Source organism: Mustelus asterias, chromosome 7 (genome assembly GCF_964213995.1).
Source record: "Mustelus asterias chromosome 7, sMusAst1.hap1.1, whole genome shotgun sequence".
NCBI lineage: Eukaryota > Metazoa > Chordata > Chondrichthyes > Carcharhiniformes > Triakidae > Mustelus > Mustelus asterias.
In genome coordinates, this window is record NC_135807.1 from 104,279,211 (window position 1) to 104,306,821 (window position 27,611).

The window sequence follows — 27,611 nt, forward strand, 5'->3', positions numbered from 1 at the left end:
ATTGTGAGAATGCTACATCTTTTGCCTGAGACTTTGAGGGCTCAGGAAGTTGATACTCTTGATTTGGATGGTGATGATTCAGTGATTTGCAGATGTTATGCTAAATAAGTAACAATGAAATGAGAAAAGGGAAAAGGTACCCATCCCCATCTCAGCCACCAATCTCTACCTCCCTTCCTTTGTGACCTAAAGACTATTTGTATTTAAGTGGGCATAATGGATAATAAATAATTGCAAGTGTACTTCTGAAGTTTAAATAATCTTGCGAGGAATAAATGGTTGCCATGGTAGATTTCTTCCTTTGCAATGGGCATGAGAACTAGCTTAGATTTATGTGTAAGTGTGCCATTAGATAATTTCACATCGCAGATGTCCTCAGTAATGCCTTTTGCCCATTCCTTACACTCCCCATGTTCAAAGTTTAACAGTAGTGGTGATATGTCATCTTTGCTAGCAGAAAGAAAGTCCATACAATTTTTATCTTTTCATTGTCCGTGGCAATTTCTTGGTTACATTCAGTTTTCAGACTTGGGAACATGATCTTTTTGCTTCAGGTACATATTTTAAACATAATTACACTGAATCTAGGTACTTCTCATTGTAGAAAACGATGTCAGACCTGTTGAGATTTAATCCAATTTAACATGCTGATCATCTTGCATCTCTCCTTTCCTTGTTCGTTTGAATATGCAATCTTTGTATTAATTGCGAGAATGGGGAATATGGAGACACATGTTTAACAATTGGTCCCTCTAATTCAGCACAGACTGAATTTCTCGCCCTGCTGCCTGTAAACCATAAACCTGGGCTGGGAGGAGAAAATATGCTGAAGGTTTTATCATTTTACATTATCTGTTTTATTAAAGGATGAGAAATTGATTTGGGGCTGTCATGTCAAAGGGGGACTACACAGGATAAAACCAAGAGGATTGTGGCCTGGTTTGGTTAAAAAATAATTAAATGTGTATATATATTTTAATCTCAAAGGTTGAGTCCTTCTGGCTACTAAGAGAACAGATAGGCTAAATAAACCTGCTGTGCAACTATTTGAATAATACAGAACAGATGCATGAATGTCTTGGAGACAGATGACATAATGTGATTGAGAAGTTAGGGTGACGATAAACTGGATTCTTTATTTCTGCTTCAGCCCAAAGGGCCAGTAAAACTGCAACATTTTGGTTGATTTGAACCCCTCCCCTCACCCCCCGCTGTGTGAGAATGAAATATAGGAAGTGGTAAAATTGTCCTGCGGTTGTGCCATTCCCAGTTGGCAGCATTTTATCTTTCCAAATTTGCAGACAGCAAAGGCTTGCGTTGGAAGCAGGTGGGAACCCAGTATGAATCTATATTGTGATTTGTCCAAATTCTTTAACAATTAGGAACTATAATACAACCCACTTTAATTAGATTAGTTTAAATGTCAATTTCACAGTATGTACACAAAATGCTTTTTAATTTTTTTTTTCTTTCACGGGATCTGATTGTTGCTGGCAAGGGCATTACTCGTACAGTGCTGTTCATAGAACATAGAACTTCCTGTTGAACAGGGAGTTCCAGGACTTTGACCCAGCAACAACAAACAGTGATATATTTCCAAGGCAGGATGTTGTGTTATTTGGTAGCACCACTACTGACCAAGATAGTTAAAATAACTCCTCAGAGGCCGGTGTCCCTTCACCAGATTCCTTTTATTTACAAACTTATCTCCATTCCTAAGAGTGCTTCAGGTACAAAGTCAGAATCTGGAGTGTCAGTAGCCCTGACACTCCTCAATATATATATACAGGTGTGACAGAGACGTTAACCCGAAATTTTAATTCCTCTCTGGCCATGGGAGAGGTGATGTGGAGATGCTGGCGTTGGACTGGGGTACACACAGTAAGAAGTCTCACAACACCAGGTTAAAGTCCAACAGGTTTATTTGGTAGCACAAGCTTTCGGAGTATCGCTCCTTCACCTGAAGAGGAAGCGATACTCCGAAAGCTTGTACTACCAAATAAACCTGTTGGACTTTAACCTGGTGTTGTGAGACTACTTACCATGGGAGAGGTGCCAGAGGACTGGAGAACATGTGGTTCTGCTATTTAAGAATGGTTGTAGAGATAAGTCAGGGAGCTGCAGACCACTGAGTCTCATGTCGGTGGTAGGAAAACTATTGGCGAAAATTCTGAAGGAGAGAATCTATCTCCACTTGGAGAGACAAGGATTGATGAGGATAATCAGCATGGCTTTATCAGAATGTCATGCCCAATGAATTTTTTGAATTTTTTTGAGGAGATGACCATGTGTATAGATGAGGATAGTGTAGTTGATGTAGTTGATATGGATTTTAGTAAATTAGCCATTTAGAGCACCACATGTAAGAATGGCAGATTTCCTTCCCGAAGGGCATCAGTGAACCAGATGGGTTTTTACAACAATCAAGGACAGTTTTATGGTCACCATCACTGAGAATAAGTTTGAAGTCAAGATTTTTAATTGACTAAATTTAAATTCCACCAGCAACTATGGTGGAATTTGAACCCATGTCCCCTGAGCATTAGCCACCAACTCCTCCCTGCATACACCTATAGGCTAACATAAACCTTGGATGTGGGCAACGACTAATACGTTTGTATAAACTGTGAGAGACCAAGTTAGCCTGAACACAATGTGTGCTCTGATTTCCTTTGAAACCTCTTTGTCATTGCCGGTGCTGTTTGTGTAGGGTGGTATTTAATGGAGGATGGACATCTTGCCTGCCAGCTGGAAAGCCTTCTTTAAGAGACTGGGACACCATGGTTCCACTCTGGACATTTGGTGTAGATAGCAGTTCCACTTTAAACAGAGGGAGGAAGTGCTGTTTTAATTTTCTCTAAGACCATAAGAGCAGAATTAGACCACTCGACCCATCGAGTCTGCTCCGCCATTCAAACATGGTTGATATTTTTCTCATCCCCATTCTCCTGCCTTTTCTCCATAACCCCTGATCCTCTTATTAATCAAGAACCTATCTATCTCTGTCTTAAAGACACTCAATGACCGGCCTCCACAGGCTTCTGCGGTAAAGAGTTCCACAGATTCACCACTCTCTGGCTGAAGAAATTCCTCCTCATCTCTGTTTTAAAGGATTGTCCCTTCAGCCTGAAGTTGTGCCCTCTGGTTCTAGTTTTTCCTACTAGTGGAAACATCCTCTCCATGTCCACTCTATCCAGGCCTCGCAGTATCCTGTAAGTTTCAATAAGATTCCCTCCCCCTCATCCTTCTAAACTCCAACGAATACAGACCCAGAGTCCTCAACCGTTCCTCATACGACAAGCTCTTCATTCCAGGGATCATTCTTGTGAACTCCCTGGATCCTTTCCAAAGCCGGTACATCTTTCCTTGGATATGGGGCCCAGAATTGCTCACAATACTCCAAATGGGATCTGATCAGAGCCTTATACAGTCTCAGAACTACATCCCTGCTCTTGTATTCTAGCCCTCTCGACATGAATGCTAACATTGCATTTGCCTTCCTAACTGCCGACTGAACCTGCTCGTTAACCTTAAGAGAATCTTGAAGAATGACTCCCAAGTCCCTTTGTGTTTCTGATTTCCTAAGCATTTCCCCATTTAGAAAATAGTCTGTGCCTCCATTCCTCTTTCCAAAGTGCATAACCTCACACTTTTCCACATTGTATTCCATTTGCCACTTCTTGGCCCACTCTCCTAACCTGCCCAAGTTCTTCTGCAGCCCCCCTGCTTCCTCAATACAATCTGTCCCTCCACATATCTGCGCTTAAATCAGATCCAGTGGCATAAAACAGTGACAAAAGTTATTAAATGTTGCCCATCTCAACTGTTCAGCCATTAAATTATTGAATTTTCATATTTTCCAGTCAGCTGTGCAGCCAATTTCCTTCAATAAAACCCATTCAGTCTCAGGGTTTGCTTGAACACTAACTGTTTGTCTTTTCATTTTGTTGCCATTGTGGTTTTGGCTTTAATGTGAATTGTTTTTTCTCAAATATCCATGTGTTTGCAGTCACAAATTGCTACCCCATGGAAAGTATGATTCAAATATTCTTTTGTAAACTGACACAAAGGGCAAGCCTTTTCCCGTGGGCTTCTGACTCCTGATGTCAGGGTGACAAAGAGGTCAAAAACTGCACTGGGTGGGAAACAGTCACTCAATGTGATTTTCCCAGAGCGACCAATTAATGGCCAGAGGGCGAACTTGCCATCCAATCACAGATAGTGAGCAGACTCTTGAAACTGGAAAGCCTAACAGAGGCCTTGCAGCTTGAATGGAGCAGTAGACTGCATTGGCAGATTTGAAAAGGGAGCTGGCAGTTCAAAATGCTGATGCCTCCTCTGCAATATTTTGCTTACAGGAACCTGAATGGCAATTGGGAAATTCCTGTCGCTCACAACCACTGCCCAAACCTGTGAAAATGGCCTAGGAGCCACAATCACAACCCTGGGGGAGTCTAAAATCGAACCCCAAAACTGGTTGGTTTTTCTTAAAATTATCGAATTCCTCCAGTCCAGAAGGAGGCCATTCGGCCCATCGAGTCTGCACCGACCACAATCCCACCCAGGCCTTAACCCCATAACCTCATTTATTTACCCTGCTAGTCCCCTGACAAGGGGCAATTGACCATAGCCAATCAACCTAACCCACACATCTTTGGACTGTGGGAGGAAACGGGACACCCGGAGGAAACCCACGCAGACACCGGGAGAACGTGCAAACTCCACATAGTCACCCAAGACTGGAATTGAATCTGGGTCCCTGGCGCTGTGAAGCAGCAGTGCTAGCCACTGTACCACCATGCTGCCCATCATGCCGTGGTGCTTTTATTCAGCATACAAGCTCCCTTGTGATTGGTAATTACCTCACCAGGTGGAGCTCGTATTCAACGAGCTGTACAGGGACGTCAATCAGTGATTCCCCTGCAAATCCTGGGGGTTATCACATACAGGTAACACACAAAAGGGCAGTTCATAATTCACATTTTCTCTTGTTCTGGAAAACACGCATTGCCAGCTAGATAAAGAACACATTCTCAGTCCTTAGAGGAGTTTAGGTGAATTCAATAGAGAAAGTCATTTCAGGATTCCCTCAAAGGGATGGACAAAGTTAGTTGCTCGTAGTCTTGTTGCCAGGAAGTCAGTTTGCTGTATTGGTGGACTTGAAAAGGAACAGGCCTGGAGACCATGGGATGGTACAGCCTCTGGTTCTTTCAAGGCATGGGTATTACTGACTTTAATGCTTCTACTATTTTAACTTATACAGTCAGCATTTTAAAGATCACAAAGGGACAAATGTAGATCTCTTACTATTTGACTCCTCATAATGGCAGTACCTTTTCCAAATATAGTGGTGATCATGAGTTGCCTGGACATTTCTTGCATTATTGTTTTAAGACATTCATTCTGAAGGATTAAGACAAGCACCTTCTTTGTTTCAAAAATGAACCATTCAATTTGGGAATGGCATTTGATGGTCTCAGGATATGTATCATTAATACTTTTTCATCTTGAATATACCCTGTTGTCTCAGTTTGTCAGTGAGGCAGTTTTTGAATACACATTGCAGGACATCTGAGCTTTGGTGGCCATATTTGTATGACATAGTCTACCTGTTAAAAGAAAAGCCAATTTCAAAGAGTTGATATTGAATAAAACAGTGGTTAGCACTGCTGCCTCACTGGGGCAGGGAACTCAGTTTGATTCCGGCCTTGAGTGACTGTGTGGAGTCTGAACATTCTCTCTGTGTCTGCGTGGGTTGCCTCTGGGTGCTCCGGTTTCCTCCGACATTCCAAAGATGTGCAAGGTAGGAGGATTGGCCATGGCAAATTGCCCCTTAGTGTCCCAAGATATGTAGGTTAGATGGATTAGCCATGGTGAATGTGTAGGGTTATGGGTTAGGGTGGGTAAGACACTGTTAGAGAATCAGTGCAGTCTCAATGGGCCAAATAGCCTCCTCTGCACTGTAGGAATTTTACTATTCAAATCTTAAAAGTTAGGAATATTGCACGCTGTAAGAGTTTTTCAGAGACCTATGTATTTTGCTGGCTTCATGCAGGAGATTTCTCTTTATTAATACAGCTCAGCAAATACAAAGAACTCTCCAGAGATAGTAATTCTGGTTTGAAGATATACTTTATTGCCCAGGCCTGGTTCCACCATGGAGGGAGAGCACTTTGAGACAGCTCAAATTACTCTAATTATATTATCAAGATTTGCAATTACATTTTTTCAAAAATCTGTCCATCTTATTAGGATGGACCAATCATGTTAATATGGATTATTTACCTTGGCCAATTACATCCTTCTTTCTGGCAGCATGAGAATTCATTGGTCTGTAGAATCCGGAAGCTTCCACTCACTTGTCTCTTAGCAACTTCAATTATGTACGTAATAGAGTTCAAAGGTACCTTTCCCACTGTTTCTCAATTACGTAGGTTGTAGAGTTCAAAAGTTCCCGTTCCCACTGTCTGCTCAGTATTTTTTATCAGCAGAAATTGAATTGCCCCATTCATGTTTGTGACTGGGATCCATACTGATTAAAAACTGTGCTCTGTGACTATATTGTTCTTAAAGAATGTGGTTCATCTCACTTAGCTTTCATCCCATTATGCCTTGGGGCAGTCTGTATTTGGCCTAGGTGTACAGAACATTTTAAAAATTGCATATTTAAAATCTCTAACAGTGGTTATATGTGTTTATATACAACTGCACCTTTGTAATTCCAGGTACGTCATACTTTTTCTGTACTATATTCATTTTTAAATTAGTCTACCCTGATTTATTAGTCTTTTAGTACCAGACCATCTTTATTGCCTCTAACACACGCCATTCCTCAGAGTAACACAATTTTGTACTTGTGTATTTTTATGGTGTAAAATATAAATACAATGCTTCCTTCAACTTTTTCTCCAGAATGACTCTCTGACTGTAGTGAGGTATGAACAATTAAACCAGTGTGATACCGAACTCGATTTTCTTGGAGTTAAGTTGACTCTGGAGACCCTTAAAAATGCTAGGTGGGTCCTGGTTGCAGAGAGGTTGGGGAAACAGTGGAAGATGGGGATGCTGAAATGTTGATTGAACCATCAACCTCCTTACCCATCTTCACAGCCCTGGGTTGGCATAAAGGTGGATTAGATGACTTTGATCTATTGGACGCAGTGGGAATTTCTTCCCAACACTGCTGTGTCACCAGTGTGGACATCCTGTTGTGGATACTCAGCCCCTTGGGTACTCCGTGGAGATCAGTCCTCATACCTTGAACATCCTGCTGCAGGCTACTGTATGAGTCATCGAGCTGTTGCAGGATGTCATACTGTTCTTGCATGTGATAAGTGTGCTGTTGTGAGGGTGATGCATAGGGCTAAAATCTGACCCACTGTTTCTTGAATCGAGGGTGAGAAGCAGTTGCTGTTTTTCTGCCACTTTGCCTGTTCTGAACACCAAACTCTCTTGTGCCTCTGTAAAAGCTCCAGGATAAAGAAAGCTAACTGAATCTCTCTTATTTTGCTCTGTTCAGCACTTTTCACCACTTTGTCTATTTACATGAGGTTTCTATTGGCAGGAATCTCAAATGGTAAAACTTACCAAACAATTTATGAATAACCTGGAGAATTATATTTACTTATATTGTATTGGAGGCTTTGATGGGCTTAAAAATGGACAAAACCCCAGGTCTGAGAGAATTGCATCCAAGGCTGCTGTGGGGGTGAGGTAGGAAATTGCAGGGGCTCCGACACAAATTTTTAGTTCCTCTCTTAGTACGGAGGAAGTGCTAGAGGACGGCTAATGTGGTTCCACTTTTCAAGAAGGGTGATAGAGATGACGAGGAAATTACAAACCTCACGTCAGTGTTAGGGAAATTATTGGAGAAAAGTCTGAAGGAGAGCATTAATATCCACTTGGAAAGCCATGGACTAATTAGGGATAATCAGCATAGCTTTGTCAGAGGGCAGTCATGCCTATCAAATTTTTCCAAAAATGAATTGACTCTGTGGATGAGGAAAGTGCAGTTGGTGTAGTTTATGTGGATTTTAATGAGGCTTTTGACAAGGTCCCACATGGGAGACCAATTGAGAAGGTGAAGCTCATGGAATTCAGGGAAACCTGGTGAGATGGATCCAAAACTGATTTAGTAATAGGACACAAAAGGTGGTGATAGAAGGCTGTTTGGAGGCCGGTGTCCTGTGCCATACCACAAGGTTTAGTGTTGGGTTCCTTATTGTTTGTTATATTCATAAATAATATAGATGATAATGTGGGGGGAATGAAAAGTAAGTTTGCAGATGACATCAAGATTGGTAGGGTGGTTAATAGTGATGAAGAAGATCATAGGTTATAGGAAGATATAGATGGGTTGGTCAGATGGGTAGAGGAATGGCAGATGGTATTTAACCCTGATAAATGGACGGTGATGCACTTTGGAAGAAGTAACAAGACAAGGGAGTATTTAATGAATGGCAGGATATTGAGTAGCTCGGAGCAACAGAGGGATTTTGGGGTACTTATTCACAGATCCCTGAAAGTGGTAAAGCAGGTAAATTGGATTGTTAAGAAGGCATATGGGACACTTGCTTTTAGCAGTCATGGCATAGAGTATATGATGTGGAGATGACGGCGTTGGACTGGGGAAAGCACAGTAAGAAGTCACCCAGCACCAGGTTAAAAGTCCAATAGGTTCATTTGGCAGCACTAGCTTTCGGAGTCTCAAGCTCCTTCATCAGGTGAGTGGGAGTTGTGTTCACAAACAGGGCATATAAAGACACAAACTCAATTTACAAGATAATGGTTGGAATGCGAGTCTTTACAGGTAATCAAGTCTTAAAGGTACAGACAATGTGAGTGGAGAGAGGGCCAAGCACAGGTTAAAGAGATGTGTATTGTCTCCAGCCACGACAGTGAAATTTTGCAAGCCCAGGCAAGTCGTGGGGGTTACAGATAGTGTGACACGAACCCAAGGTCCCGGTTGAGGCCGTCCTCATGTGTGCGGAACTTGGCTATCAGTTTCTGCTCAGCGATTCTGTGTTGTCATGTGTCGTGAAGGCTGCCTTGGAGAACGCTTACCTGAATGCCCGTGACTGCTGAAGTGTTCCCCGACTGGACGGGAACACTCCTGCTGGTGATTGTCGAGCGGTGTTCCTTCATTCATTGTCGTAGCATCTGCATGGTCTCCCCAATGTACCGTGCCTTGGGACATCCTTTCCTGCTGCGTATCAGGTAGACAACGTTGGCCGAGTCGCAAGAGTATGTACCGTGTACCTGGTGGATGGTGTTCTCACGTGAGATGATGGCATCCATGTCGATGATCCGGCACATCTTGCAGAGGTTGCTGTGGCAGGGTTGTGTGGTGTCGTGGTCACTGTTCTCCTGAAGGCTGGGTAGTTTGCTGCGGACAATGGTCTGTTTGAGGTTGTGCGGTTGTTTGAAAGCAAGAAGTGGGGATGGCCTTGGCAAGATGTTTGTCTTCATCGATGACATGTTGAAGCCTCCGGAGAAGATGTCATAGCTTCTCCGCCCCGGGGAAGTACTGGACGATGAAGGGTACTCTGCTGTGTCCCGTGTTTGTCTTCTGAGGAGGTCGATGCGGTTTTTCGCTGTGGCACGTCAGAACTGTCGATCAATGAGTCGAGCGCCATATCCTGTTCTTATGAGGGCAGTGTCTGTAGGTGTCTGTTGCGATTCTCCTCATCTGAGCAGATCCTGTGTATACGGAGGGCTTGTCCATAGGGGATGGCTTCTTTAACGTGTTTAACATGTACCTTTAAGACTTGATTACCTGTAAAGACTCGCATTCCAACCATTATCTAGAGTATAAGAGCAAGGAAATAATTTTGGAGCTGTACAGAATGTTGGTTCGGCCACAGCTGGAGTACTGTGTCCAGTCCTGTTCACCTCACTATAGGGAGGATGTGATAGCACTAGAGGGGTATAGAGGAAATTCACCAAGATATTGCCTAGGATAGAATGTTTAATAGGCTTGGATTGTTTTCTTTAGAGCAGAGAAGGCTGAGGGGGGACATGACTGAGGTGTATATGATTATGAGGAGTATGGACAGAGCAATTAGGAAGCAACTGTTTCCCTTGGTTGAGTGGTCAATCATGAAGGGACATCACTTTAGGGTAAGGGGCAGGAAATTCGGTGGGGATTTGAGAGAAATAATTTTCCCACAGAGGATGGTGAGAATCTGGAATGCACTGCCTGGGAAGGTAGTGGAGGCCGGACACCTTAACAACCTTTAAAAAGTATTTGGATGAGCACTTGAAACATCATAACATGCAAGGATATGGGAACAGCTGCTGGAAAATGGGATTAGCGCGACTTTAGTGGTAGTTATTGTTGGGACAGACTCAATGGGCCAAAGGGCCTTTTCTGTGATGTACAACTCTATGACTCTATGACTATGACTTGGCAGAGGATATTTATTATGATGTGGTTATCGAGTTATAGAGGTTTACAGCATGGAAATAGGCCCTTTGGCCCAACTTATCCATGCCGCCCTTTTTAAAAAAGAAATCCCTAAACTAATCCCAATTGCTCGCATTTGGCCCATATCCCTCTATACCCATCTTACCCATGTAACTGTCTAAATGCTTTTTAAAAGACAAAATTGTACCCGCCTCTACTACTACTCTGGCAGCTTGTTCCAGACACTCACCACCCTCTGTGTGAAAAAATTGCCCCTCTGGACACATTTATATCTCTCACCTTAAACCTATGCCCTCTAGTTTTAGACCTTTGGGAAAAGGCATTGACTATCTCGCTGATCTATGCCCCTCATTATTTTATAGCCCTCTATAAGTTCACCCCTCAGCCTTCTACGCTCCAGAGAAAAAAAGTCCCAGTCTATCCAGCCTCTCCTTAAACTCAAACCATCAAGTCCTGGTAGCATCCTAACATCAAATTGTCTGCATTTAAATTATATCAAAAATTGTAAGAGTAAATTCTGAACGGTTTCGGATTGGCTGACTTTGACCATTGGACTATTGGACAACAGATTTTAAATACCTTCATGTCACAGTTTGTGCTGTTTTTACTTTATCTGATGTTTATTCCGTGTTTAGACAGCCTTGAAATGAATAGTTCATTGGTTGGACACAATAGATGTTTTGCTCATTACCCACATAATGTTCATTCATACATGAACAAACATGGCAATAATTTTCCAAGTGAAATCTCCCAGTATGTTGCCCCCCTTGTTGTCCAGTGCATTTGATTCTTACCCTTTCTAATTTTCTAATTAACATACATCATTACCCATTTTTTTTCTCCAAATATTTAAAAGGCAGGGGATTTGCATTCCTTGACACCTGGAGAACCCTGTTGACAGTTCCATTTGCACACGTTCATGAGTATTTTCAACACGGGACACAGCAGAGTACCCTTCATTTTGAAAGGGCATTTGACTTTTCCTAAAGGTCACCTTATCTCCCCCAAAGGGCACCATACTTATCCAAAGAATTCTGTTAACTTTAGACCTTCTTCTGGTAGGTCCAAAATATAAAAATCATATTTCAGACACCTCACTAACGACAGTTGGATCTGATTGAAGACAACTGCATTTTAACATATACTAAGTGCAACCTACTCCTGCAGAAATTGTGACGGACGTGATTGGGGGTTGGGGGGGAAGGTAAGACTTGTGGACTCGGACTTCCAGCATCATGTTGCTTAAGATGGGACCCCCCTCTGCCTGGACAAAAATTCAGATCATCGTCTCACTTCCCTCTTCAGCTAGGTACTGTGAATAAGGGAAAGGATGTGTGTGCAAGAGGGAAGGCTGGATGGCAGTCAATGGAAAATGGGAGCTGCAGCTCTGATTGTACAGCAGCACTCTGCACCAGAAATGATAACTAACTCAATTCATTCACAATGTATATTCAGAAATAATCTGCAATAAATTCTGTGTTCCATGTATACGACATCACAGAAAGATTGAGAGATAAATGTATTAGGTCAGTGGTTCTCAGGACCTCCTTTCAAATTTTTTAATCACACAGCCCCATCCAAATTATAATGCAAGTAATACTAATAGTGTGATAGTATTACATGTAAAGAGTGTTTTAATAATTCACAGTAGATCAGGTATTTTCCCCTGATACCAGTGAAATTGGTGTGCCTGATTCTTATTGTGTAACACAGAGAGAGAGAAGGGGGAAGCAGAGCAGATATGGTGGAAACATTAGAGAAGCAGGGAGAGCAGAAGCAATGGGGAAGCACAACACGGGAGCAGGAGGAGAGGAGAAGCTTGATGAGGAGAGGAGGAGCTTGATGGGAAGAGCAGGAGCACTGGGAGAGGGAGGAGAGCAAGAGCACCGGGGGTGAGACGAGCAGGAGCACCGGGGGGTGGGGAGAGAGCAGGGACACTGGGGGTGGGGGGGGGGGGGGGGGGGGTGGAGCAGGGGGGGAGCGGGGGGGGGAGAGCAGGGGCACTAGGGGGCGGGGAGAGCAGGAACACCTGGGCACTGAGGGACAGGGGGCAGGGAGAGCAGGAGCACTGGGGAAGAGGGGGGGCGGGGAGAGCAGGAGCACTGCAGGGTGGATAGCAGAAGCACCGGGGTTGGCGGGGGAGGGGTTTAGTGCAGGAGCACCAAGGGGAGCAGCGGGGGGAGAGTGGGGGACCACTGTGCCCCTTGGAGTGACCACATACATTTTCCATCAGTTATGTGCGGACCCTAGTTTGAGAAACATTGTATTAGATATAAGATGTGTTTCTCTGATTATTATACTGAGCGACACAACCTGGTTTTAAACAGTGTAAACTACATCTTCAGGTTAGGACAGGAAAATATTTTTGAAAGTGTGCCTTTACATTCTGTCTCTGCTCTTTGTCCAAATGCATGAAAAGCTCTTACCTTGATCTTTAGGGAATTAATGCTGCCTCTAAACTATTTCACATTTCCTGCCAATAATACCCTCCCTTCTCCATCCAGTTCTCAGACTATGATCAGTGCTTTCTCATGTCTTGCTTAATTGTGCTCTGTGTTTAGCGCTGACCAACTAGATTGGTCTTTCCCACGTTATTCTTCTTAAAAAGGGGTTTTAAAAAGCTATTTCTAATTCATAATGAATTATGTTAATATTCAATGGGCATGAGTCATAGACTATAAAACTGTAAACTTTAACAAAGGCTCAGAGGTTGCCAACAAGATATGTCTGTGCATTCAACACTTGCTGCTCAAATATAAATGATTGATATATCTGATAGCCACACTTTATCCCAACTGCAGCAGGACTCCCCGTTAATCCTGAGTGGCACAGAATGCTAATTTCTTTCTGTTTTCTGATTTTTTTTTTCAGTATTGATGAGAGCAAGCTTTTCTTAGCATTAGGGGCAGTGAAGAACATCTCCGTGAATGTGACGGTTCGAAATGCAGGAGACGATGCATACGACACCAATGTTTACTTTAACTTTACTCAAGAGCTCTTCTTCATCAAAATGTGGCAGAAGGTTGGTAAACAGTGGATGCATCTTGAACTCATAAGGCTAGAAATCTTTGATCTGTCTTTTTGGAACTGAAATCCAGACTAGGCCTGACTTGTGAGTCATTAAAACTCAGGCTGTTGTAGCAGGTTTTTGAAGCTTAGCATTCATGGAAGGATCTAATGGGAACTCCTGTGGCTCTGGGTTTTATTTTGGTTGTAACCTAAAGCTTAAAGTCTGTGGGGGAAAAAAAAGGATCCATAACAGCAGTTTGAGATTGATTTTCCTTGGTGTCTCCCTCCATTTCAACAAATCAGAAGGGAAATTGCACTAACGACAGCAACAAAGCCTTCTGTCTGTTGAGTTGAAGCCTTATCTAATGAGGAAGTCTGTATCTCTGACTGGGATATAGTGATAAAGAAAAAGTATTTAATTGAATTAACTGCGAGCTTACTGGTGTGAACTATGTTTCAGTAGTATGGCTGAGTCAAATATTTTGTCAGATCTCCTGAAGCTGATACCATGATCCCATGTTCTTCTTGAATATTTCCATTTCCAATCTTTGGCTTTACTTTGTAGCAAGTTAATTTTAGATGTATTTTCTTCTTGTTGTTATGGTTTTGGTTAAATGGTTTGCTCACATCAGTTATACGAATATCTCTCATTTAAAGTAAAAGCAAATTACATGTCTTTAATAAGAGCAAGTTCAGGACCCGAAGCTTCTTTTCATAAATTAGAATCTTAATGATTGCTATCATCCAGGTTGTATTCCATTTCCTCTCTAAGAGGCACGTACCCACAATATTCTTGTTCTGGTATTAGTGAGTTGTGCATGGTTACTTGCTAGTTTCTTTGGGAACAGGAAAGACTACAGTGTCTCAGCTTTTTCATCTCTGAAAGAAGGCATCTGAAAGATTACCTTACAGAAATTATCAGATTGTAAATAGTATGAAAAAAGTACATCTGAAAAGGTTACACTGCAGTAAATTGCAACTGTAGAACACAGGTACAAACTAGTAAAAGATAAATTTAGTATGGATGTCGGAATGTTTCTCTGTACAGAAAGTGGACTGTCAGATAGAGTAATGAAGGCAAAATGTTTGGAATCTTTGACAACCGATTGGATGCTCCGGTGATGGATCATTGGGGGCATTCTTGGTGGATGAGCTGAGATGGACCGAATGACCTTCTTCACCTTAGTCTGAATAAATGGTTCCCCACGAACACTGGCAAATCTGTGCAATACTTTGATATGATTTATTATTGTCACATGTATTGGGATACAGTAAAAAACATTGTTTCTTGCGTGCTAAACAGACAAAACATACCGTTCAAGTTAAAGTTTATTTATTAGAACCATAGAACCATAGAAAATTACAGCTCAGAAACAGGCCTTTTGGCCCTTCTTGTCTGTACCGAACCATTTTATGCCTAGTCCCACTGACCTGCACTTGGACCATATCCCTCCACACCCCTCTCATCCATGAACCCGTCCAAGTTTTTCTTAAATGTTAAAAGTGACCCCGCATTTACCACTTTATCCGGCAGCTCATTCCACACTCCCACCACTCTCTGCGTGAAGAAGCCCCCCCTAATATTCCCTTTAAACTTTTCTCCTTTCACCCTTAACCCATGCCCTCTGGTTTTTTTCTCCCCTAGTCACAAGTAGGCTTATATTAACACTGCAATGAAGTTACTGCGAAGATGCCCCATACGCCACACTCTGGTGCCTGTTTGGGTACACTGAGGGAGGATTTAGCATGGTTAATGCACCTAACCAGCAGGTCTTTCAAACTGTGGGAGGAAACCGGAGCACCCAGAGGAACCCCACGCAGACACGGGGAGAATGTGCAGACTCCGCACAGACAGTGACCCAAGCCGGCAATCAAACCTGGGTCCCTGGCGCTGTGAGGCAGCATTGCTAACCACTGTGCCACAGTGCTGCCCAGGGAGAGTGCAGAATATTGTGTTACATCCATAGCTGGGGTGTGGAGAAAAATCAGCTTAATATGGTAGGTCCATTTAAAAATCTGATCGCAGCAGAGAAGAAGCTGCCCTTGAGTCGGTTGGTACATGATCTCAGACTTTTGTATCTTTTTCTCGACGGAAGAAGGGGGGAAGAGAGTATGTCCGGGGTGCGTGGGGTCTTTGATTATTCTGGCTGCTTTTCCGAGGCAGCAGGAAGTGTAGGCAGAGTTAATAGATGGGAGGTTGGTTTACATGATGTACTGGGCTACGTTCACAGCCCTTTGTAATTTCTTGAGGTCTCTGTCCAGATTAATGTATTTGTTGTAAAGCGTGGTGTCTAGAACTATTCACAGTATTCAGTTGTGCCTAACAAGGATTTTGCATATCTGATGCATGATTTCTACCCCCTTTTCGTTCTATTCCTTTAGTTAGAAAGGCCAACATGCCAGTTTTGATTATTTTCTCTACCTGTTCATGACATTTTAATGATCTAGGTACCTGGAGCCTTAAGTCTCTTTGGACCTCCACTATTTTGAGCTTTTCAACTTTAAAAGGTACCCTGTTTTATCATTTTGAGGTTCAAGTAGATGACCTCACATTTGTCAATAATGCAACCCAATTGCCACAGTTTTGCAAATTCACTTAATCTGTTAATATCTCTTTGTAATTTTAAGCTTCCATGCGTTGTGCTACAATGTAAGAAGTCTCACAACACCAGCTTAAAGTCCAACAGGTTTATTTGGTAGCAAAAGCTACTAGCTTTCGGAGCGCTGCCCCTTCGTCAGGTTATTGCGCTGTCCACTGTATAGTCACCTCTTCGTAAATGTCAATCAAGTTCCTCAGGTATGATCCCCCTTTTTAAAAACACAAGCTGTTTCCCTCTGATCAGTTGGAAAATTTCAAGGTATTCAGTCATCCTATCATTAATTACAGACTCCAGCAATTTTCTGAAATACATGTCATTCTAACTGATCTACAATCCTCTGGTTTAACTCTCTCACCTTAGATAGTTACATGTGTAATTTTCCAATCTAAAGAATGGTTCCAGAATCAAAAGAACTTCAGAAAGTGATAGTTATGGTATTTACAATGTTCTCAACCACTTCCTTTAACTTCTTGGGGTCAAAACCATCTCATTCTTGAGGATCTGCCATTCTTTAGTGTGGTTATTTTCTTTACTACAGTTAGTCCATTACTGAAAGGACCCTGTTCTGCCGGCTGTTTCTGAATACAATCATCTTCTGTCATTAAATGCAAAACATGAATATGTTAGAATTTTGAAGAGCAGAGTTAGTGGTGTCCAAGTCCCCAATATGCATGCCAACATGTTGGCAGCATGTTTAGTGATGGGAATTTTGTCAGATTTGTAAGTGATGTTATACTACTTTCTGAGCCAGCAACATATTCTGCCCTGCAACAGAGGCATTGATGTGTACATCCTGAATTGCCAGAGTGCTTGGTATGCTTCCTACAGCGAGGTCAGACTGCATTTTTAGCATTCAGAAGGAGTCCATATATGAAAAGTCAGCAAAGTGTGGCTACTCGTCCTTGGTAATCTTCCTGAATCCAGCAGATTCTATTATAGTCACTCAAATGACCAATAAACATGAGATTGCATTGGTAATCATACTTGAACTGGCTGGGCAAGTGAACACAATCTTCTATCCATTGTTCATAGCAGTTAGAAATATATTCTTCACACTCAATGAGTCTTGCTTCAAATGTATCAACTCTGCTTTGCAACACTTGAAGTAGGAGCCGTCAGTTTAAATCCACAAAGGGACACTCTGCCCTGGTTTATCCTTGCCTCTCATCTCAACTGCTCATTAGAAAACATTGCATTTTTCCACAAAAAATGCTTTAATTCTAAACACCATCCCTTTAAGAGCTGCTAATCCAGTGTTTATCCTGTTTTATGAACCAAGCATGATCCCTGGACATCAGCTAATCTTTGTAGAGAGTAAATGATAATTACTTGGGCTGCCCAATTAATGCCAAAGCATAATTGATTTGAATTATTCTTAAAGCGCACAATAGGGTTTGTGTTAGTCACTGAGAGTGGGTCTTAAATCTTAATCTTCAATCTTAATTTAATTTACTGGGCCTTTGTAGAGGAATTATGTGATTGCCTGAAAGAGGAGACTGCTGAGATTTGGTTGTCACCGATCATTTCCTGTTGTCTGTTGGCATTGAAAACAGAAGCATATAATTTACAAAATGAATAGCACTGGGTGAAAGAGCAGTAACTTAGTACTCAGCAGTAACAGAACAACCAGGAACAATGTTGATTGCAGCTGTAGTGGAAAGGGTGAGTTTGTCATTTTGTCGGCTTTGCTCAGTTGTTGGCAGTCTCATCTCTGGAGGTTGCAAATTCAAGCCCCACTTGAAGACTTGAGAATTAGCCGAACTGTGGCCTGAATTTTTGCCCTCCAGTCAGGCACACAGAATCGGGAGAATCCCCGGCTCTGCAAACCTGACTCTGGCAAAACTGCCCAGATATTCAGATTTTGGGTCGGGGGGTGGGAGAGGAGGGGAGATGTAATGGGAATCTTGGCTGCTGATCCCAGTGTGGAGGCAGAGATGAGCCCAGTGTGGGCTGGGCAGCTCGGGCAGGTATATGGCAGGTCGATTTGAGAGTACAGAAGTTGATGGTGCTGTTTTTGTGCCTTGGAGCAGACATCACTTAGCCGTCAGCTGAAAAATCGTGAAATGTTGTCCAACTGGTTGTTGATCTGGAAATAGATGGCCCATCTGTAAATGGATCATTTAGATCTGGAATGTTAACTCTGTTTCTCTCCACAGATGCTGCCGAACATGCTGAGTTTTCCCTATTCTTATGCTCCAACCTCCTTGAAATAAGGACCAACATTCCATTAGCCTTCTTGATTACCTGCTGCAGCCGTGTGTTAGCTTTCTGTGTTTCATGCATAAGTACGCCCAAGTCCCTTTGTATTGCAGTTTTCTGCAGTTTTTCTCCACTTAAATAATACTCCGTTCTCTTGTTTTCCCTTACAAAATGAACAACTTCACATTTTCCCACATTATACTCCATTTACCGAATTTTTGCACACTTACTTAACCTTTCAATATCTCTTTTTAACCTGTTTGTATCCCTCTCACAATTTGCCTATCCACCCATTTTTGTGTCATTCACAAATGCAGTATATTTGCTTCCTTCCTCCAAGCAGTATATAATGTAAACCGTTGTGGTCCCAGCACTGATCCCCGTGGAACCCCACTGGTTACATAGAAACATAGAAAAACTACAGCACAAACAGGCCGTTCGGCCCCACAAGTTGTGCCGAACATATCCCTACCTTCTAGTCCTACCTATAACCCTCCATCCTATTAAGTCCCATGTACACATCCAGGAGTCTCTTAAAAGTCCCTATTGAGTTTGCCTCCACCACCACTGACAGCAGCCGATTCCACTCGCCCACCACCCTCTGTGTGAAAATCTTCCCCCGAACATTTCCCCTGTACCTACCCCCCAGCACCTTAAACCTGTGTCCTCTCATAGCAGCCATTTCCACCCTGGGAAAAAGCCTCTGAGAGTCCACCCGATCTATGCCTCTCAACATCTTATATACCTCTATTAGATCTCCTCTCATCCTACGTCTCTCCAAGGAGAAAAGACCGAGCTCCCTCAGCCTATCCTCATAAGGCATGCCACTCAATCCAGGCAACATCCTTGTAAATCTCCTCTGCACCCTTTCAATCATTTCCACATCCTTCCTGTAATGAGGCGACCAGCTGCCAAACTGAAAAAGAACCCCTTATCTCCACTTGCTGTTTTCCATCCCTCAGCCAATTCTCTATCCATGCCAATAGACTACCTCCAACTCCATGGGCTCTTATCTTATGGCTTAACCTTTTCAAATGCCTTCTGAAATTGAAATACAACACATCTACTGGTTCCGCTCCATCCACTCTGGGTGAGACTTCCTCAAAAAACTCTAATAAATTAGTCAGACACGATTTCTCTTTCATGAAGCCATGCTGACTCTGCTTGATTAGATTATGATTTTCCAAATTTGCTGCTATTACTTCCTTAATAATTGATTTCAACATTTTTCCAACAATAGATGTTAGGCTATAATTAGCTACTTTTTTGCCTCCCTCCCTTTTAAATAGGGTGTCACATTGACAGTTTTCCAATCCTCCAGTACTTCTCCAGAATCCAAGGATTTTTGGAAAATTACAACCAAGGCATCCACTAACTTTGTAGCTACTTCCTTTATGATCCTACGATGCAAGCCTTCAGAGCCAGGGGCCATATCTGCGTTTAGCCCCATTAGTTTGTCTAATACTACCTCACCAATGATGGTAATGGTACTTAATTCCTTCCCGTATTCGTTGTAATTTGGGATGTTCGAAGTATCTTCCACTGTAAGATACCCGTTTAACTGCTATTTCCTTGTTCCCCATAACTATCTCTCCAGATTCATTTTCTAAGAGGCCTATGTTCTCTTTGACCTCTCTCTTCCTTTTTATATATTTAAAGAAGTTCTTATTTTCAGTTTTTATATTCCTTGCTAGTTTGCCCCTGTAGTTTATTTTCTCTCTCTTAGTATCTTTTTAGTCCTCCTTTGTTGGCTTCTGAATTTATCCCAGACTTTGGGGCCATCATTGACTTTTGTCTCCGTATATGCTTTCAACTTAACACTCTTAACTTCCTTGATTAGCCATGGTTGGTTTATCCCTCATTTAGAATCTTTCCTCCTTACTGGGGTATATTTTAGCTGAGTGTCATGCATTGCTTCCTTAAATGTCTGCCACTGTTTTGCTTACTGTCTTTCCTGTTAATCTATCTGTCCAGTCCACATTAGCTAACTGTATCCTCATTTCATTATAATTTCCTTTATTTAAGTTGTTTCCGACCCAAGTTTCTCACTCTGCAACTGAATGTTAAATTGTAAAATGAAGATGACATAGTTCTAATTCAGAAGTGTACGGCTTTGAGGGGAACTTGCAGGTGGTGGTGTTTCCGTACATCTGCTGTCCTTCTAGGTGGCAGAGGTCACAGATTTGGAAAGTGCTTTGGTGAGTTAGAACATAGAACATAGAAAAGCTACAGCACAAACAGGCCCTTCGGCCCACAAGTTGCGCCGAACATGTCCCTACCTACTAGGCTTACCTATAACCCTCTATCTTACTAACTTCCATGAACTTATCCAAAAGTCTCTTAAAAGACCCTATCGAATCTGCCTCCACCACCTCTACTGGCAGCCGATTCCACACACCCACCACCCTCTGAGTGAAAAACTTACCCCTAACATCTCCTCTGTACCTACTCCCCAGCACCCTAAACCTGTGACCTCTTGTGGCAACCATTCCAGCCCTGGGTAAAAGCCTCTGAGAATCCACTCTATCAATACCCCTCAACATCTTATACACCTCTACCAGGTCACCTCTCACCCTTCGCCTCTCCAAGGAGAAAAGACCTAGCTCTCTCAACCTATCCTCATAAGGCATGCCATCTAATCCAGGCAACATCCTTGTAAATCTCCTCTGCACCCTTTCTATGGCTTCCACATCCTTTCTGTAATGAGGCGACCAGAACTGGGCACAGTACTCCATGTGGGGTCTGACCAGGGTCCTATACAGCTGCAGCATTATCTCCCAATTTCTAAACTCAATTCCTCTATTGATGAAGGCCAGTATTCCATACGCCCTCTTAATGACAGCCTCTACCTGCGATGTTGCTTTGAGTGTCCTATGAACCCGGACCCCAAGATCCTTCTGATCCTCCACACTGCCAAGCATCTTACCCTTAATATTATATTCTTTCATCCTATTCGACCTGCCAAAATGAACCACCACACACTTATCTGGGTTGAAGTCCATCTGCCACTTCTCCGCCCAGTCTTGCATCTTATCTATGTCTCGTTGCAACTGCTGACATCCCTCTACACTATCCACAACACCACCAACCTTTGTGTCATCAGCAAACCTGCCAACCCATCCTTCCACTTCCTCATCCAGGTCATTTATAAAAATCACAAAGAGCAAGGGTCCCAGAACAGATCCCTGGGGCACTCCACTGGTGACCGACCTGCATGCTGAAAAAGACCCATCTACAACACTCTTTGCCTTCTGTGGGCAAGCCAGTTCTGAATCCACAAAGCAATATCCCCTTGTATCCCATGCCCCTTCACTTTCTCAATAATCCTTGCATGGGGCACCTTATCAAACGCCTTGCTGAAATCCATATAAACTACATCTACCGCTCTTCCCTCGTCTATGTGCCTAGTTACATCTTCAAAAAATTCAACTAGGCTCGTAAGGCATGATCTGCCTTGGACAAAGCCGTGCTGGCTATTTCTGATCATACTTATTCCTCTCCAGATGTTCATAAATCCTGCCTCTCAGGATCTTCTCCATCAACTTACCAACCACTGAGGTTAGACTCACTGGTCTACAATTTCCCGGGCTATCTCTTCTCCTTTTCTTGAATAACGGAACCACATCCGCAATCCTCCAATCCTCCGGAACCTCTCCCGTCTCCATTGATGACGCAAAGATCATCGCCAGAGGCTCAGCAATCTCTTCCCTCGCCTCCCACAGTAACCTGGGGTACATCCCATCCGGTCCCGGCGATTTATCTAACTTGATGCTTTTCAAAAGCTCTAATACATCCTCTGCCCTAATGTCCACATGCTCAATCTTCTCAGTCCACTGCAAGTCTGTACTGCAACTACCAAGATTCTTTTCCACTGTGAATACTGAAGCAAAGTATTCATTGAGTACCTCTGCTATTTCTACCGGTTCTATACAGACTTTCCCACCGTCACATTTGATAGGTCCTACTCCTTGAGATCTTATCTTCTTGCTCTTAACATACTTGTAGAATGCCTTGGGGTTTTCCTTTATCCTGTCTGCCAAGGCCTTCTCATGACCCCTTCTTGCTCTTCTAATTTCCCTCTTAGGTTCCTTCCTACTAGTCGTATACTCTTCTAGATTTCTAACATTACCTAGCTCCCTGAACTTTTTGAAGGCTTTTCTTTGCAACGAGTTGCTGCAGTGCATCTTGTATATGATGCACACTGCTGTCACTTTGCATCTGTAGTGGAGGGAGTGAATGTTGAAGTTGTTGATGGAGTGCTGATCAAGTGGGCTGCTTTGTCCTGGATGATGTCGAGCCTCTTGAGTGTTGTTGGATCCACACTCATTCAGGCAGGTGAAGAGTATTCCATCACGGTCCTGACTTGTGCCTTGTAAATGGTGGATGGAAAATGTGTTATTTACTTCAGAATTCCCAGTCTCTGACCAACTCTTGTGGCCACTGTATTTATCTGGCTAGTCCAGTTCAGTTGCTAGTCAGCGGTAACCATGAGGATATTGATAATGGGAGAATCCGCGATGGTAATGACAAGGAAGCTCCACCTAACTAAATCCATCATCTTATTTTTGTTTTTGACAAATGAGTCACAATGCAAGACTGATATCGAAGAAACTGTTCATGAACACGAGTTTAAACTGCTGCCTTTATTCTGTATAAGTATGGTATTGTACTCCATTCCTACTACAGGTGTTTTCAGAGAAGTGCAGAAACTTTCGCACTGCCTCACTTGCAATCAGGGAAGGGCAGAGCTCTGCTCAGTGACTGGAGGCACCGCTCATCTGACGAGCCGGTAGCACAGTGGTTAGCACAGCTGCTTCACAGCTCCAGGGACCTGGGTTCGATTCCCGGCTTGGGTCACTGTCTGTGTGGAGTTTGCACATTCTCCTCGTGTCTGCGTGGGTTTCCTCCGGGTACTCCGGTTTCCTCCCACAGTCCAAAGATGTGCGGGTTAGGTTGATTGGCCATGCTAAAAATTGCCCTTAGTGGCCTGAGATGCGTAGGTTGGAGGGATTAGTGGGTAAATATGTAGGGATATGGGGGTAGGGCCTGGGTGGGATTGTGGTCGGTGCAGACTCGATGGGCCGAATGGCCTCTTTCTGTCCTGTAGGATTTCTATGAGTGAGTCACAGGAATAATCAGCAAATTCCTAACACCAAGGATGATCCAGCAAACCACCTGGGTTTTTGCAAACTTCAGTTTGCTCTTCCCTCAAGCTGTCACTGTCAGAGAAATGTTAGGAATATGATTTATGATGAGAAAAGGTCTGATCCCAAGCTATTTAAACATATGGAGTTGTGTAAGCTTTTTAGAGGGAGGCAGTGAGAAGTGGATGACATTAAACCAATATGAATAAGTCCCAATACCATTTAATGGAACTTGATGAATCTTGATTTTTCATCAGTTACGGTGTTTCAACCTGGAAGAAGCTCAAATAGTGCTCAACAGAACTCCCAAACCGTGATTCTTGTGTGGCACTGTCGCCGATGCCTCAATGAAGCTTGAGAAGAATCTCATGCAGGCAGTTAGATTCTGGTGGGGCCAGGTCCTAAAAGGATGGGCCATGCACAGCTAGCCAAAGGCCAAGGCCTTTGAATGATTGGCTTCCAGGGCATTTGTGAGAAGCTCTTTTGGGATACTGATCTTAATGACGCTGCCTGTGGTAGGTTATGCATGATCTCCTACATTGGGAATCAAACAGTGCTATGGCAATTTAATAATGCTTTATAATTGGCTTATCAAAGTAACATTAGTGTTCACCTGATAATCACTTCCCTGGAGTTTCATCAACACTATTGCTGCAACTTTGGTGGAATCTCCCAGAAACAGCATGAAGGGCTAAAAGCAGCCACTGGTTGTGGCGGGGGATCGAGAAAACCCTGTGGATGTTATCCAACAGTATCCTTGGAGTACACAAAATAAGGTCAGACACTGTCAGAATGCGAGCTGAATTTCCCCTTGTGAAGATTCTGACTGAAACATTGTGAAATGCTGTTCAGCCTGATCATTGCAAATCATTGAACCTACTGTCAGTACGTTCTCAGGTGGAATTGCTGGAGAATTTTTCTGTTGCATCTGGATGCAAACCCCAAGCAAATGGAGCAAAAAGGCTTATTCTTCCAGAGTTTTCAATGATCTTCACTGAAGTTACAGCAGGAGATTGGAACACCCACAGAAATCCCACGCACCTGTCTGACAGGTTTAACAGATTTATAAGAAAGCAAAAGTAAAATAAAAAAAGAAAGAATTTGCATTTATACCTTTGCAATACCAGCACATAAGAACTAGGAGCAGCAGTAGGCCATCTGACCCCTCGAGCCTGCTCTGCCATTCAATCAGATCATGGCTGATCTTTTTGTGGACTCAGCTCCACTTACCCGCCCATTCACCATAACCCTTAATTCCTTTACTGTTCAAAAATTAATCTATCCTTGCCTTAAAAACATTCAATGAGGTAGCCTCAACTGCTTTACTGGGCAGAGAATTCCACAGATTCACAACCCTATCCAAGGGTTAATTTTTAAAAATCTCTATCCACTTTTGTTACATAGGAAGCATGGAAGCCATTTTGTGCACAAAACAATGAGATAAATGACCAGATAATTTGTTTCAATGATATTGGTTAATGGGCCAATAAGTTACAGACCACTAGAAGAGCTCCATTGTTCTTTATCAAATAATCCCGTGGAATCTTTAAGATCTACTAGTATGAATCTCAGTTTAATGTTTCATCCAGCACACTGCACCTCTGACATGGCAACACTCTCTCAGTACTGCATTGTATCAGTTTAAATTATGCAGTGAAACCTCTTGAATGTGGCTTGACCACGCAATCTTCTGACTCAAAAAGAAGAGTGCTACTACTAAGCCGATGCTGACACTTAAAAAAAAAACTTTTGAAGCTTCCTCCTGGAGAATCAAAAACTGCTTTGGTGCAGTTACTGCTGATAGTGAGCCTTACCTGCCAATCAGTCCTGTCGGGAAAACAAAGGCAATGCTTCTTCCAGCGGCTACCACAAAGGAATATCTACTCTCACAACAGAGAATGAGACTATGCAGAATATGAAGATAGTCTGCACAATACCCCTTTCTGATACTAAATTACTTTCTGATAGAAAAGACTGGAATAGATACATACTATCTAGCATGAATGATAAAGACTGATGCTCTATCAGTGCATAAATCTGTTCATTATGGTTATGTTCACCATTCAGCATTAGATGTGAACACTTTTATCTGGGATCTTTCATCTGCGCAGAAAATGAGGGTAAGAAAGGTGAGAGGAACATTTCAATGGCTTTCTGACCACATTGCTGATCAGTGTAGTTCCAAAGCAAGCAATGGGCACAGCTTTGTCTTTTCAAATCATTGGGTAACGCCTGTTTGGAAGAACTTCCAGTAACAGTATCCTCATTTTAGAAAAACATTTGGAAGGAGCCAAGGAGAAATGTCTTTTAATGTTGCCTTATATTTAGTTATACTAATATTATACAACATACCAGATTCCTTATGGATCTGTAATTCATATTGTTAAAACAACCTCAATGTGGTTAACTCTCTACTGTACGAGCAATGACGTTTCTTCCCCGAACACCCAAAGCTTTTGTTCCGAGTAAAGGAAAGGGATTGGAGCTCTGACATTTCCTGTGCAGGAACAGCCAGTAAAACATATTTTTAACTGGTGAAAAAAACCACACACACAGCAGTTCTATATAATGTTTTGAGTTTAATCTTTACTTGTTACATTGAAAATAGATAAAATAAAAAAGGCAATCTTTAGGACTGACCATTCATAAACCTTTGATGAAAGTGCTTTTTGCATAATGAGAAGAGAGGGGAGTCAAACAGCATTTACTACTGAGATCATGGAATATGCAAGAAAATGCACAGCCGCTGCCAAAGGCAGAGGTCATGTCTTAAAGGCTGTTGCAAGCTGAATTTAAATGGATTGTGGTGAAAACAGTGAAGAGGGGAGAACATTTTGGAAGTTTTACTCTTCGAGATGTGTTCTTATTGAGCCTTATTGCTGTTGTTTCAGCTAACCAAGTTGACGCATTGAATTTTATGAAGCCTCTTTTATTTGTGGCATGTTTTCCACATGCGGGTGCTAAGTCAAGAATTCCATGATGAAGCAGCCACTGCCACATTACTGGTGCTCACTGATCAACATTTTCTGTGAGTTAATAACAGGCATCAATAAAACATCAGGAGCCAGATTTTAACAAGTCAGGAAGACTCTGGCCCATTTTTGCTGCCAGGGGAAGGGGGTGGCAAACTCAGCAGGGCCATTTGAACATCATGTTGAGTTCAAACAGACTCTATTTCAACTGCTTCAGGAGCCTTAAACTGCAATGTGGGAGTCATGAATTGATGGAGTAGATGTAAATGCTCTTGAAGGGTGGATAGGCCTGTTTAACTATTATGATATTAAGTTTTCTTTAAATCACCTGCTCTTTAAACTTGAAAAAAGAGGCTGAAGCTGTCAGTGAATGTTAAGAAATTACCTTCTGCTGGACTCCTTTGATTGATAAGCCATCTGGTGTAGGTTGGAAAAAAACATTACTGGCCAAGCAGTTTCAATAGAGGTCTTGTTGATATTTTCCCAAGGGCTATTATTATGTCATTATGAATGCTTGACAGTGCTTCAAAAGCGACAGTTATTTCAGCAGGGGGTTCTGAATTCCCTGTTTAATTGACATTATAAAGGGGCGATGAAAGGATTAGTGGTTATTGATATGTTGCCTGAATAGAAGTTTGTTTTTAATGAGAGATTAACCACTTGAGGTTTAGAAACTTTGAATGGGTTTCTTGTATGGTATGTTTTTTTTACTGTCAAGTGTGTTTGAGTGAGAGCTGTATTAGATTGGTAGAAGGCTCCTGATGACTGCATATGGTGGATACTGGGTGACTCACTGTGGAGGTGGCATGAGTTGGGCTAGAGGTGGTATGGGTATATGAAGGGGCACTGGCTTGGGGCTAGAAAAGGCCATGGGGACAAGTGAGCGTGTGAGGGCTAGAGGGTTTAATAACATTTCAAACAACTAGAACAAAGTCCTGGAGAATTGAGGCAGATCTTCTCGCCAACCCCACCTTGGTACTTGCCTGCCCTCATGGCCACCTATAATCTGTCTCTGAGGATGATAAGCCTGACTCAATCCTGCCCCAGCTTGCCCAGAGCAAACATTGAGCATAATGGGCCCTATAAACTGAGAGGAGTCTGTCGAGTCAAAATTTCCCAATGTGGGCCATTTGCACGAGTAGTGAAAATCTGGCCACTGGGCTCAGTGACATTTCGTTGGGTCTGTTTGTGTTTTTCAGCCATAAAAATGGAAAGGGAGGGGGAGGGGAAGAGGGATTATCTCCCAAGAGATCTTAATAAA

General features: G+C 42.6%; 1 protein-coding gene across 2 annotated transcripts in view; it reads left to right on the top strand.

Moving 5' to 3' along the window:
* The window catches only part of itga9 (integrin, alpha 9), a 493,651-nt gene that overhangs the window by 316,059 nt on the left and 149,981 nt on the right, over window positions 1-27,611 (top strand). For both annotated transcript variants that reach the window (XM_078216645.1, XM_078216646.1), the window contains exon 18: window positions 13,298-13,448. In XM_078216645.1, the coding sequence (XP_078072771.1) occupies window positions 13,298-13,448 (151 nt within the window). The remainder of the gene's footprint in view (window positions 1-13,297; window positions 13,449-27,611) is intronic.